This window comes from Candoia aspera, chromosome 6, assembly GCF_035149785.1.
Source record: "Candoia aspera isolate rCanAsp1 chromosome 6, rCanAsp1.hap2, whole genome shotgun sequence".
In the NCBI taxonomy this organism is placed as follows: domain Eukaryota; kingdom Metazoa; phylum Chordata; class Lepidosauria; order Squamata; family Boidae; genus Candoia; species Candoia aspera.
This window is the reverse complement of record NC_086158.1, coordinates 97,213,179-97,226,521: the sequence shown is the minus strand read 5'-3', so window position 1 is coordinate 97,226,521 and position 13,343 is coordinate 97,213,179. Positions and strand designations below refer to the sequence as shown.

Genomic DNA, 13,343 nt, shown 5'->3' with positions numbered 1-13,343 from the left:
AATTGTTATTATCTGAATCATGACTTTACTGCGAAGTTTGGGAAGTATTTCACTAACTTCTCATAAGCTTAGGAGATGTTTTTGGTCTGGCAAGCAAAGCCTAAGTGCCCAGTTTTCTTGATACTAATTCACTTTGGATGATGGTGATTAGGTGGGTGGGGGAACAAGCTGTCCATGCAGTTCTTTTAATTTGATCATTTTATTACATATCTTCGGCAGCGTACAGCTTTGCCAACTTAATCCACATGTAATCAGATTTTGAGCACACACTGAGTTCAGTGGAACACATTAGTCTTGGAATAACATTATTAGTTTGCTCATCAATTCTTTTTCATTGGAATCATACTAATATGAAAGATAGCTGTCTTTTCCTTACAGCTTTAATGGTGAACAGTTTCTGAACATACATTTAAGAGATGAGTTTCTTCAAATCTCAGAGATTTATTATCTTGAAAAAGCCTTGGAGCCAGTAAATTCTGCAAAAGCTATTTACTATGGACAGGACCCGAGTTTCTTCTTTCTTTTTTTCAGTTTCTTTTGAGTTTTGTCATTGTTGTGGAATGCAGGGCTTTCTCTGAAAGCAAGATGCTGCAGGTTAAGAAAGCCTTATGTTCCTGCCTTTGTTGTGCACAGGCTTTCAAAAGTGGCATTTAGCTTTTAATGGCATAGGACAGGCCATTAGTCCCACTAATAGAGTTACAGAAGAGGCAGATAAATTTGCTGTACACCAGCCAAAGGCCATCAAGCTATTCAGATTCCCTTTTTGCCCATGGATGGTTTCTTGGACAATTTATGTAGGGATAGCTGGGCTACGCATAGTCATGTCTGAAAAATCCACAGACAGCATGACAAGATCAAATGACTTATTAGATTCCTTGTCTGCGTTTTGCATTAGAAGCTCCCCTCCAACCAGTTTTGAAAGGCAAAACACTTCTGGCCTTGTGTATCTCATGCGCAGCCTCAGAGCGCCAGTTGTTAACATAGCTTGGTTGGTTAAAACTGTGTATGTGCAGAAATGCGTTATGATCTAGTGTTTGCGGGCTGAGCAGCTCAAAGAATTTACAAATGAAATTATGTTGACTTCAGTAGCAAAGGACACAGAACAGTTTGAATCTTCATGCTTGTCAGTTGTCTGCAAATTGAAAAGAATGACTCTTAACATTTGGAGCCTGCAATATGAGCAAAGACTGAGAGGCTCCAGTTTTCCTTGTGATCAGTTGCAACAAGAACGCATAACCTCGAGCCTTATTGGACACCCAAAGCATTTGGGTGGAGTGGGGTGCTTAGTCCCCCCCAAACCTGTCATAAAATTATGATTAAAAAAAAAAGAAAGATGTGAGAGAAAGCGAATTCTTAAATACCTGGCAAGGCATCATATTAAGGGCATTTAATTGATTTTAATTTAATTTTAATTTTAATTACAAATAATTCTAAATTCAGTTCAGTTTGGTTCATCTTCCACTTTTCCCACTGTTTTGTCTGTTTGGGATCGTGGTCCTGGGCATGCTGCTTAAGGTCAAAGGGCAGCCCTTTGGCCCATCTTGTTTTGTGTCAGAAATGCAGGAAATAGAAAGGGGGAAAGTATTAATTAAAAGTTAAAAAGTTAAAAACATTTAATAAAAATATAAAATTTATATAACTCTAGCCCAGTGCCGGGCTACACTGATGGCAGAGGTGTTTCCAACCAATGAGTCACTCTGTGTGCATGTCGGTCCCAAAGGGCACTGTAAAAGATGGGTAGTTGTCTGAATATTGCCGCATTCGCAGCAAATATCCTTGCCCTCAGGGAGAAACCCCCATTCTTCCACATAATCTTTAGTTCTGGCCAAACCAGTGCACAGTCTGTTTAAACATCTCCAAACCGTCCACTCCTCTGAACCTCCAGGCAACTCCTCAAGTGGCTCTATCCAATTATGAAGTTGTTTTACTTGAGATTTCCATCTTTTTAATCGTCCTGTTTGAGGCGTAGTAGCAATCTCCTCAGTGCCTCTTGACTTCAATCTTTTTGTAGGAGGTACTTGGCCAAATAATGGGTGTGCCAGATCGTGTAACACCTTTCCATATTCCATGCCTTGTGCCACACTCCTTCTAATGCCCGCTGGGGCTATTTCTGCCAAGATATATAATTTTTCAAGTGGAGTGGGGCGTAAACATCCGGTAACAATGCAGCATGTGCCACTAAGTGCCCTAGAGTAGAGTGCACAGAGCAGCCCCAAACGGGGCAGGCATACTCTCCCGCTGAGTAGCACAATGTGAGGATGGCCATGCGTAGAGTGGTAGGGTGAACACCCCAAGTAGTACCAGCCAGTTTCCTGAGAGGATTATTACGGGTGGAAATCTTTTGCTTTAAGTTGCAACAATGTCTTCTAAAGGTTAGTGCTTGGTCCAGTGTTGCACTGAGGTAACATGGCATCTTGCAATGTGCCAGACTCACTCCATCCCAGATAATAGCAAGCCTACATCAGGCCTGCCTATTTTTTGAGGTGGAATGCGCAGACATTAGTTTTTGGCGGGTCAGGTTTTAGTCCATTCTCGTTATAATATTCAGACATATTCTTATTCAGAATATGCCTTTGGCTGAAGAATGTTTTATATTTCTGGTTATATTTTACTTGAAGGTTTCTTGATCAGCTTTGATCAGCCTCTTGGGGAAGAGAATGTTGACTGATCCAGTAAGGCTTTTTTTTTGTCCCCAAATAAAATATTTTTCTCATGTTTTATTTAGGGACATACCTGGACCATTGGCTACAGTCTACCCTTTGTTTAATTTTATCCTTTGTCCATTGCCGAAATGGACAACCATTGGCTATTCATTTGTGCTCTCAAAAGTCTAAGAAATGAGAATTTACAACGTTTTAAAGAGTTGTTGGGAGTCAGAAAGCCTCTACCAGGTTCATCACAAGTTGTCACTGATTCATAAGGTCTGTCACAGGGAGAATAATGGAGATTCTTTCCTCTGATTAATCCCAGTAAAATTTCACTCACCTGGCTGGTAGAGAGAATAAATTGATTGCTTGCCAAATATGCTTCATCAGTAAATAAGTCTGGCAGTTCGTCAAAGGTTTCCCGGGCCATCTCTCGCAATCCCAGCAAATGATTGTCTATGGCCATGCCTGTAATAGCCTGTGCCCCAAATAGAGAATGAAGGCATAATTGATCACTGCAGCAAAACACGAGCCTATAAATTTGTACTTCTGGATTTAAAATGAAACCCTTTCAGTTTTTACCCAATGGACTTTGTGGCAGTGTTCAGCTTGATAGTCACACTTCTCTGGAAGTGGAAAATCAAGAAGGACACGATCCTAGCCTTGCTGATTGAAGGAAGCTCCATTGAACTCAGTGGGATGTTGTAGGGAATAGGGAAATGACCTTGACAGAGATAAGCAGGGCCTGTTGCTGGGCAAAAGAGGGTGGACCATTTTAAAAGTCCAGAACAATGAAATAACATTCAGAAGTGGCTCAGGCAATGCTGCCCTGATTCACTGGGCCATAAGATAGAATAGATAGAATGCTTTATTGGCCAAGTATGATCAAACATACAAGGAATTGGACTTCGGTGGAAGAGCTCTCAGTATATTTACTTAATATCAAAAATAAACAATAGTAAAGTAATAATGTATAGTACTAAAACCATACAATCAAGAAAGAAAAAAATTGAAGGAAATAACACTACAGCTGTCAACCAACACCCACTCATCTTTAAAGGGAGAATTAAGGGACAGCATACTGCATCTGTTGTCCAACGTACGTTCACATCCAACAGAGCATTACCGGTCACATCTCAGCAGTCGGGTCTTACCATACATTGTCAATCATTATATCAGGCTACATTAATAGGAGTTCAACAGAGCAATGGCACGAGGGAAAAAACTGTTTCGATGTCTAGATGTTTTGACAGACGGTACTCTGTAGCACTGTCCTGATGGTAGAAGTTGAAACAGTTTATGCCCAGGAGGAGTATAAGAAGGAGGGGCAGGTCCAGCATAATCAGACTTGCGAGATTCTGTTATTACAGTCAATCTCAATAAAGCAGAGTGCTAGTCTTCCTGTGGAGTTTGATTTCCTGGTCTGGTCTATCTAGTGGGGCTGACGGACACCAGGTAGACTTTTTGTACAAAGGAATCCCCAGTATGTTCAGACAATCAAGGTCTTGTATATGCTATTTCCTTTGGGCCTCTGCATTTTTTGGTTTTGCTACAATTCTTGTTTTTCTTCAATATATTTAACCGGTTGCCACTTTTACTGCTTTTTGTAATTTTGTATGATTTTGTTCTCTTAATCTGATTTTACCTTCATTTTAGGATTTTCATCATAAAAAAATAAACTGTGCTTAATAAATATATAGGATTGTAATATCCATCTACTTTCAATTAATGTTTACAATAGTTTGTCTGGAAAGTTTACAACAACTTTTCCATTCTAAATTGACTAAGGACAATTTTTTGCACACTTCAAAGTGGTAGATGACGCTGAAAGACATATAGCTTAATGCAGCCTTTCTCAATCTTTTGACCCTGGAGGAACCCTTGAAATATTTTTGAAGCCTTGGAGAACCCCTGCACATTCAGGCTCAAATGCAGGCCAGAAGTTACAAAATTATTATATTCCTTTCGTGGGTAAGCCTGTATGGATGCATTAACAGTGTTTTTAAACTAAAAATAAAGAATGAAACTTCTTTAACATGAAGTTGTCTGAATTTGAAGTAATGTTTAAATTAATTTTGACCTCCCAGGGAACCCCTAGTGACCTCTTGCAGAACCCTAGGGATCCATGGAACCCTGGCTGAGAAACCCTAGCTTAATGAGTTTATGGGCATAATCTGGGGCTCTTATTTAGGAAGGCAGAAAACAAGAATCTGGCAAAAAAAAAAAATGTTCACCCTGCTACACACTAAACTATTCTTCAAAGCAGATGAATAATACCACAAGCAAAGAATAAACAACTTTTCACGGATCTTTAGGAAAACAAGAATCAAATGTTGGCCTGTCTCACATCAGAGTGAGTGCAAGGAAGGATGATCAAACCGAGGAGTGGTCACCATGTTTTCCTCCCATCAAAAGAAATGGACTGGTGGATCAATGAAAATGTTTTCCTATCTAGTGTGATTTATAAGGCTATAAGCACTGACATTTTTCCACACTAGATTAATGTCCTATCTAAAGAGAAAGAGACTGCAATGACCTAACACAAAAAAGAGAATGCCAACACATCCTGCACAAGGGGGAAAAAAAAAATCCTAAGTTAATTTTGTTAAGGCTGAAAGTTTAATTTATCATGACCGTTTGCCTAAAGAAGGGATAATTAACCACCTAGTGGTTGCTATGTATGCTACATCTGGGACAATTGCTTCCCGAACAAGATTGTATAGGAAAGACTTTGAAAAGTTTGCAAGAGCCAGGCTGGATTCAGCTCTAGGTCCAACTGGCACAGCTTTCAAAATTCTATTTCTTTGTCCTACTAACTATGGAGGTCTTTCCAGAAATCCAGGAGGTTCTTCTTTCCTGAGCTTGCCAGCCTCACAGGGTTCAACATTTAGCTTTCTTATTGAGATTCTAGATGATTCCTTTGTCTTAAAATAACATCAGCATCCAGAGTTTTTTGAGGTGGAGATTTTTTTTTTTTAGACTGAAGACCATACTAGGATTTTAAATAAGGCTACCAGATCTGGGATGCAAAAGTCTCAATGGCCACTAGATGGCAGCACAGAGGTGTATCTTTGCCACCCTCTAGTGACTACGTAGTTGAGTAGCATGCAAGGGATCACACATTAAAAAGTACACAAATGCTTTTGAAAACAGTTTTACCTACATAATTCATTCTGACCAGTCTATGCTAATTAGGCACCTTTCTTGAAAGATTTAAAGCACAAAAATTCCATGCCAGACATAAAGTTGAAAACAAACAAAACATTCTAATCCAGCCTCTGATTTCTGGAAAGTGAAGTACTTGAATTTCATGGTCATCGCCACCACCGGGTGGTTTTTTTGGGGAAGTAAAGCAATTTTGCTTTACAAAAGCATCTCCCTTTTGGGGGGAGATGGACGGTGATAGAAATTTGAAAAATAAAATAAAATAAATAAATTGCTTTTTATCATGTAGTTGCTTACCAATATAGTGTAATTGGTCTGAGCTGCTATTGCACTCTTAAATAGCTGCATTTTTTCAGAATTCTGTAGATAAAAAAGAACATAGATATTTTCTAAAAGTATATATATACACACACAATTCCATTACTGAATGGAAACAAACTTTTACAACCAAGTAATTCAGAGGTTTATTCCTTTGTAGAGATGCTTCAGGAAGCCTGTCCTTGGGAATAGAGCTGATCCTAAACTGGAATGCAAGTCTGAACAGCATTTGCCCATCTCTTTCACCTTCTCCAAATGTTGCAGTTCTTCAGTAAAAACATGGTACCAAAAGAAGTTTCAAAATGCATAGCGGAGGTTGAGTCTTTGAAAGCAAAGTAGAGAAAAGGGTTCAAATACAAGTTTAGCTGTGTAGTTATATGCCAGTGTTCATGCACTGTAGATTTTATTTCTTCATGTTTCACAGGGATGTAGAAATGGGATATAAAAGAATGTACCCAAAGCTGTAACAGTCCAGATATAGGCTGATCCGTCCATCCTGCCTTCTGGCTGACTTTTCCCAACATGGTGCTCCCCAAATCTGATGGGATTAATTTTTTTGCTCCCTATGGGCCATTAAGGACTACAGATTCAATCTGATTGAAGCCAATGGAATGAAAGCAGTTTTAATAGTAATAAACCAACCATTAAATGCTTCAGTATCTCAAGAATTAGGTTTGGACTGATCAGCAAAAAAGTAGCTCAAAGCATGCAGGAGCTAAAGACAGCACTTGATGGAGCTCTTTAAAGCCACCGCATCTTTTCTAGGATGGCATGCCTTCTCTCCTCAGTTGCCATGAGATCCCAGGGATAGATACAGCTGCTTTAAAGAGCTCAGACTGGTGCTGCTTCTCCTCCCACTTGCTTTGAAGCACCTACTGAAAATGAAGTCTAAACACTGCACAACTCCACACACTACTGATTGTGTGACGTTTCTGAAATGCTTTATAGTTACCCCTTAAGATGAGAAGTTACACCTTCATTTGAGCTTACAAAGTAGGTATACTACTTAGCATAGGACTACTTTTAAGCTCACCATCATTGGACATCTACCAAGGATTACTCACCAGCATTGTATTCCTTGTAAAATCCAGAACCCTCTAGGCCATTTCTTCTCTTTCTTGCTCTTCCCGTCTACTCACCTGTCCTTTATGAACAAGCAAAGGAGGACAGAAGTAAAGCATTCCCCAACCTATCTACCTCAAGCTCCCATTTGTAGTGGGAGGAGAGCAAGGGAACTGATCATCTCCAACAGTGGAAGGTCTGTCTTCTTCACTGCCTTGGGTACTTTATCAATGGAACGACAGGACAGAAACGGAGTTCTTATATGAACACAAAATGTAACCAAATGAAGCCACATACCGGTAGAGCTGATCTCTTATCTTCCATTCCTTTTACAAATGTTAACACTTCAGGAGTGGCAGAGCGGATGTTGTCTACCCTCCCGGCTTCATATCGACGAAGGGAAGCACTTTCGTAGGTGGGAACCAGCCTCATGTTCAACCTACGGTGGGATGACAATTGAATCATGATTGAACCACCCCTGTAGAAGCTTTAAACAGCTAGAAGAAAACTGTACCCTGATCCAGGTGACTATTTTACTGCTGTGTTTCCGATTTGGTTTAGCACTTCATTTCCATCCAAATGGAATTCTGTAGGAAGAATCTGCATGGCAACCAGCTTGTTCCCTCAGCTTGTTCTCGTGGCCAACATGCATCGAATTACTGTACATTTGCTCTGGGTATGCAGAGCATGTAAAGAAAACCTTTATGCCAGTCAATCAAGCGTACTCTAAGTTTAAAGAATGTTTTATTTGAATTACGTAATATCATGTGAGATGACAACCTTATTAAAAATTCATTTTAAAAAATCCCTCCATGAATAGCACAGGACCAAAGTGTACCATAGCCTGCTAGATTTAAGAGCTATTGGAGTGTAGGGCTAGTGCATCTAGGCTGCTAAAATAAATAAATAAAGAAAAATATAAAGAAAACCTGGGCTGCAAAAATCTTGATCAGTGTTTCTCAACCTTGGCAACTTTAAAATGTATGGACTTCAACTCCCAGAATTCCCCAGCCAACAGAATACACACTGGCTGGGGAATTCTGGGAGTAGAACTCCACGTATCTTAAAGTTGCCAAGGTTGAGAAACACAGCTCTAGACCACCACTAGAAGATAGCAAAGAATTATAGAAAACTCTTCCTTGCCATCTAGTGGCCACCTGGAGTTTTGGGCCCAGGTAACACAACCCTACTCTAGATTACTCTGTGGTTAAAAATTGACAGAATCCTAAGAGGGATTGTGAAGTCTTATCCTACAGAAGTTTATTTATTGATTTGATTTGATTTGATTTGATTTGATTTGATTTGATTTGATTTGATTTGATTTGATTTGATTTGATTTGATTTGATTTGATTTGATTTGATTTGATTTGATTTGATTTGATTTGATTTGATTTGCGTGGCTGCCCATCTCAGCAAGTGACTCTTAGTGGTGAACAGTCTTAAAATAAATTAAAAACAAATTCTCATCAGAGGTACAAAAATTAAAATACACAGCCCCCAAGGAAATATCTAGTTGTACCGAGAGAGCATCTAGACAGACTGTCTAGTTTTAGCCAGAGAGTCTGAAGGCAGTGTTTGTGGAACGGCTGGCTGTGTGTGCTCTTTTGCAAAGGGGAACCCTTCCTTTAGAAGGTCATCCAGTCAGATGGCAGCACCTAGCTAACCTTTGGCTGATCCGGAAAAGCTCAGCAGGGCCAGTCCTGGTTAGTACTTGGATGACAGATCATTAAAAAAGTGTAGGATGACAGGCTACATGGGAGATAAAAAGCAAAACACTTTGAATGTATTATTACCAGGAAAATTATATGGAGAGGTCTGTGATGGTACCAGGAACTGAACTTAAGTCAAAAATGATCTTGTTCCAGATTATGAATTTGTGTCCAGAGATCTGAGACAAGATCTTTTTAGGTTCTTCCTAAAAAGGTGATGTAGGATCAGGTTACACTTTGGCTGAACTCTGGAAATAACACCTTCCTTCCCTCCCTTCTCACCACAGGTCTTTCCCTGTGCCTTCCAAAGCAAAATCTGAAGCCAGCCCACCAGTCTCCAACTGGAACGGGACTATCACATTGCAGTAGTGGGGAGGGGAGTAAGGGAAATAAAATGTTTTGTAGAATGTCTTCTTTTGCACTGATCTTGGCCCACCCACCTTTGTTTTAATGCTGCACTGACCATTATTTGCTGATTTCTAACGCCAATTTGTATGGGCTCTTGAACATCTCATTTAACTTCCCAGTTAGTTGTGCTTTAACTGGGGCAAGTTTGCTCCTCTTTAGATTCTGAAAACAACAAGGGTAACCTGATCCTCTTTTCTGATATGGTACTAATCAATGTCTTTCATTTTTGTGATTGTTAAGGGCAGAACCAGTTCCTGGCAGTCATGTCTTGTTTTCTCTATAAATTGCAATGGCTGCATTAAAAAAGTTAAACACAAATAGTACAACAGAAAGGAACGGACAGCTCCACTCAGAAGATAACAGTTTTGGAGCAGCCCAAATGAGCAGTGGAAGCAGACCAGAATGCTGAGCATGGTCAAGAACTTGGAATTAGAACATTCTGGGCAAACTGAACCCTACCTTAGATTACCACTTTGATATGGACCATATTCATACATTCTGCCCTCCTCCTTGAAACATATTTTTTGTGTGATATTACGCAATTTGCATCATTTGCATGATGATGTCACAATACATGTGATGTCATTGCTGCTTCTACTGGATTCCTTAACAGGATGCTTACTATGAGTCCTCTGTGCCTTACACCCCTTCCCACTTTTTCTTAATGTCAGGTTTGCCTAAGGGCTAAAACTTCCATTTGGGGGGAGGAGAAGCAAGCACTTGGCATCCTTTGAAACATGGATCACCTTGAGTATGAGAGGGAAAAGATAATCTTTCAAGGAATCTCCACAATATCCAGAAGTCAATCAGGAGTGGGAAGGATTTGTTTACTTGTTTCCATAAGGGAGGATAGCTCAACAGTCCCTCTGAATATCCTATATGGGTGGACAAAGCAGAAAAACTGACTTTTTGGACAACCAGTCAGGGAAGAAACTGTCATCTCAGGATCTTCTTTCTAACTCTATCTGAAGGTACAGAAGCTTGGCAGCCTGCTCTGAACTTTCCCACTCCAAGCAAGACTTTTCTTACTTCAGAGAACCTTTGAACAGCCTGGACTTTTGACCACAAAGTGGACAACAGGCTATCCTGGTTCTCCACTGAGCTATATGCTTCTTTATCATACATTTCCCACTGATATGCTTTCACTGAGTTCTTCATCAATAAACCCAACCCCTTCCTCTGAGCCATGTTTGGACACCAATTTTGATGGCCATGTTATCTCTGGAATTTACAACACTGTTTAGTTAAAGGATCTCAGCTGCATACCTGTCCCAGCTGGACACCCCCATGTAACATGTAGTTTTGCCAAAACAATCTGTATTAAGGAAAGCTACAGAGAAAGTTGTGTATTATTTGCCGACAAATGGAAAGAATGACGTAGCAAGCAATTTGGCCCCACTTTGACGTGGACTGCAATCAGAGTGATCAACATCTTTTCTTCACATACCGGTAAAAAGCAAACTGGAGTGCCACCTGGATGTATGCATCTGGGCTCATCTTCTGTTTTTTGATAAATTCTTTCCCATAGTTTTCAAATTTATAAGCAATGAAATCTAGATTTTTCACCAGTCTAGAAAGTGAGAAAGAAGGAGAGAAATAAAAGTGAGAAGTTCTCATCTTTTTTTCCCTAAATTAATAAATGCTTCTCCCAGCAACCCCAGAAAGCTCTCCAACGCATTAGGAGGATCGTGTCCATAATAAACTTGGAATTCAGGCCCTAAACTCAGTATCTGGCTTGTTTGGTCCTCTGCTATTGAAGAAGCAATCCGTTTCCTTTGAGCTCTGGAATAAACAGTCCAGGGGAAGCAGGCTTTCAAGTGGAGGCACAAGCACATGCAAAAGACTAATGTTTGAATTCAAATAGGCCATTCAAATTAGCTACTTTTATCCCTATTGCAATCATCTTTCTCTGTTCTGAAACTGTAGACTTATTCTACAGACTGCTTAGAATACACCTTGTGCACCCACAAAGGGTCAGGTTTACATAAAATGCAAATACTAACATTTGGCATCCAGTTTGCTTCCTGTCCTGTTTGTAGTCATTCTTAATGCAACAGGAGCACACGGACAACAATACATGTGACCTTGCTGTGCTGAATGAAGTCGCCCAATTCTGCAGGGCGCTGAGCCCTGTCCTTTTGTGTGGATTTTCTTCCATATATTTATGTATTTAACAGGGCTGAGCAAAGCTTTCCGAGGGATATTTCACTTGCTTCAAAGGTTGTGCACAGCCCTGGCATTTAATATATTTCTTTGCCATTTTTCAAGGCTGTGCTTTTCCCAAGGTGCTTATAATGTGAAAGCAAAATAGGAATAGTAAAATAAGCAAGTGGAAACAAAGAACAGCTGAAATAGCTAACAGCAGAAAATAGTGTTTACTATTCAGGCCTTTCAGTGACAAGCCAGAGGGAACAGATATTTTGAAAGAAGCCACAGATGAAGCCATTCACATCTCTTTTGGAAAGGAATTTCAGATGAGAAGCTACCACAAACATGTTTTTTTCTGTACAATAGTCCTTGTTTAACAACCATTCATTTAGTGATGGTTCAGACTTACGACAGTACTGAAAAAAGTGACTTACAACCAGTCCCCACGGTCATGTGATCACAATTTGGGTGCTTGGCAACCAGTTCACATTTATGACCATTGCAGCATCCCATGGTCACATGATTGCCATTTTTGACCTTCCCAGCCAGCTTCTGGCAAGCAAAATCAATGGGGAACTGCATGATTCACTTAATGACCATGTGGTTCACTTAAAGCCCACAGTGATTCGCTTAACAACCACCACAAAAAAAGTCATAAAATTGGGTCGAATTCATTTAATGACCACTTTGTTTGGCAACCAAAATTCCAATCCCAATTGTAGTTGTTAAGTGAGGACTACCTATAATGCCTATCTTACATTTACCAGCTGAAGATTTGCAAAATATAGAATTACAACTATAGACAAAAAAAAAAAAAAGAAGAAGGCAGGCAGGCCTTAATCATATATAAAGTCTTTCTGCACTTTATCCCACTTGCAACTGCTATGCTTTCAGCTCTTTCCTCCACCAGTATCGCCCCTCAATGAATTAATGAACCCCCTATTCATTTACTGTGTTCAACGGATTAGTCAGTGAAAACTGGCAGCCCTGACCGTTCTGTATGAAAAATGAAGCTGAACAATCCAGTGCAATCACTGTACCTTTCAAGTCTCTCTGCAGATGAAGCCAGGTGTCCCTGAACGTCTGGAGAACATTTCCACCTCAGTCTCCTTGGAGCAGGAAGCTCGCTCACTGAATCTGCCCTGACCAATTTCTTTGCACCTTCTTTCCTGTTTATGGAGAGTTACAGAAGCCCAGTGGTTTGTTGATTGGTTTCTTAGCTCTCTGGCCTGCTTTTCTGAATTGTTTTTACAACTCTGAATCAACTCAGGAAAGCTACAGTATCTCCCAGATACCTGCTCCATATGATTATTGCTTTGAGTCAGAACTGGTTTCAGCTGCAGCTGGAAACCAGAGTTTGACAAGTTCGAGGAAATATTTTTTTCTGTCTAAAAAAAGAGGTTGAGTTTGATTCATGGAAATATGGAAGTAGTTTACCATTGTCTTTTCTAGCACTCTCTTTTTTTGGGGGTGTGTGTCTTAGTCTATCTTACAGCCCTCAGATTCCTGATGGTCTTTCATCCAATTCACTGACAAAAAACCCTACATGGTTATGTCCATGTAGTTTCCAGGAGTTAAGTCTGATCTGAACTAGAACTTACTTTTTCTTTTCCTATCTACTATTTCTTCTCTGAGTCAATGGCCTTAAATTGGGGACTGTCTTCCTTTCCAGTAAATACAACAGAAGTTACACATTACTAATTTCATCATGAGAGCCAGTTTGGCATAGTGGTTAAGGCACCAGGCTAGAAACCGGGAGACTGAGAGTTCTAGTCCCACCTTAGGCACAAAGCCAGCTGGGGGACCTTCAGCCAGTCCCTTTCTCTGAGCCCTGGGAAGGAGGCAATGGCAAACCACTTCCAAAAAACCTTGTCCAGAAAACTGCAGG

General features: G+C 40.1%; 1 protein-coding gene across 1 annotated transcript in view; it reads right to left on the bottom strand.

Annotated features, from left to right (window-relative positions):
- Positions 1–13,343, bottom strand: part of CHAT (choline O-acetyltransferase) — a 33,254-nt gene that overhangs the window by 1,168 nt on the left and 18,743 nt on the right. Inside the window, exons 9-13 of the mRNA XM_063307851.1 lie at positions 12,496–12,624; positions 10,755–10,877; positions 7,488–7,629; positions 6,108–6,170; positions 2,986–3,123 (exon numbers count right to left, since the gene is read on the bottom strand). Coding sequence (XP_063163921.1) covers positions 2,986–3,123; positions 6,108–6,170; positions 7,488–7,629; positions 10,755–10,877; positions 12,496–12,624 — 595 coding nt within the window. The remainder of the gene's footprint in view (positions 1–2,985; positions 3,124–6,107; positions 6,171–7,487; positions 7,630–10,754; positions 10,878–12,495; positions 12,625–13,343) is intronic.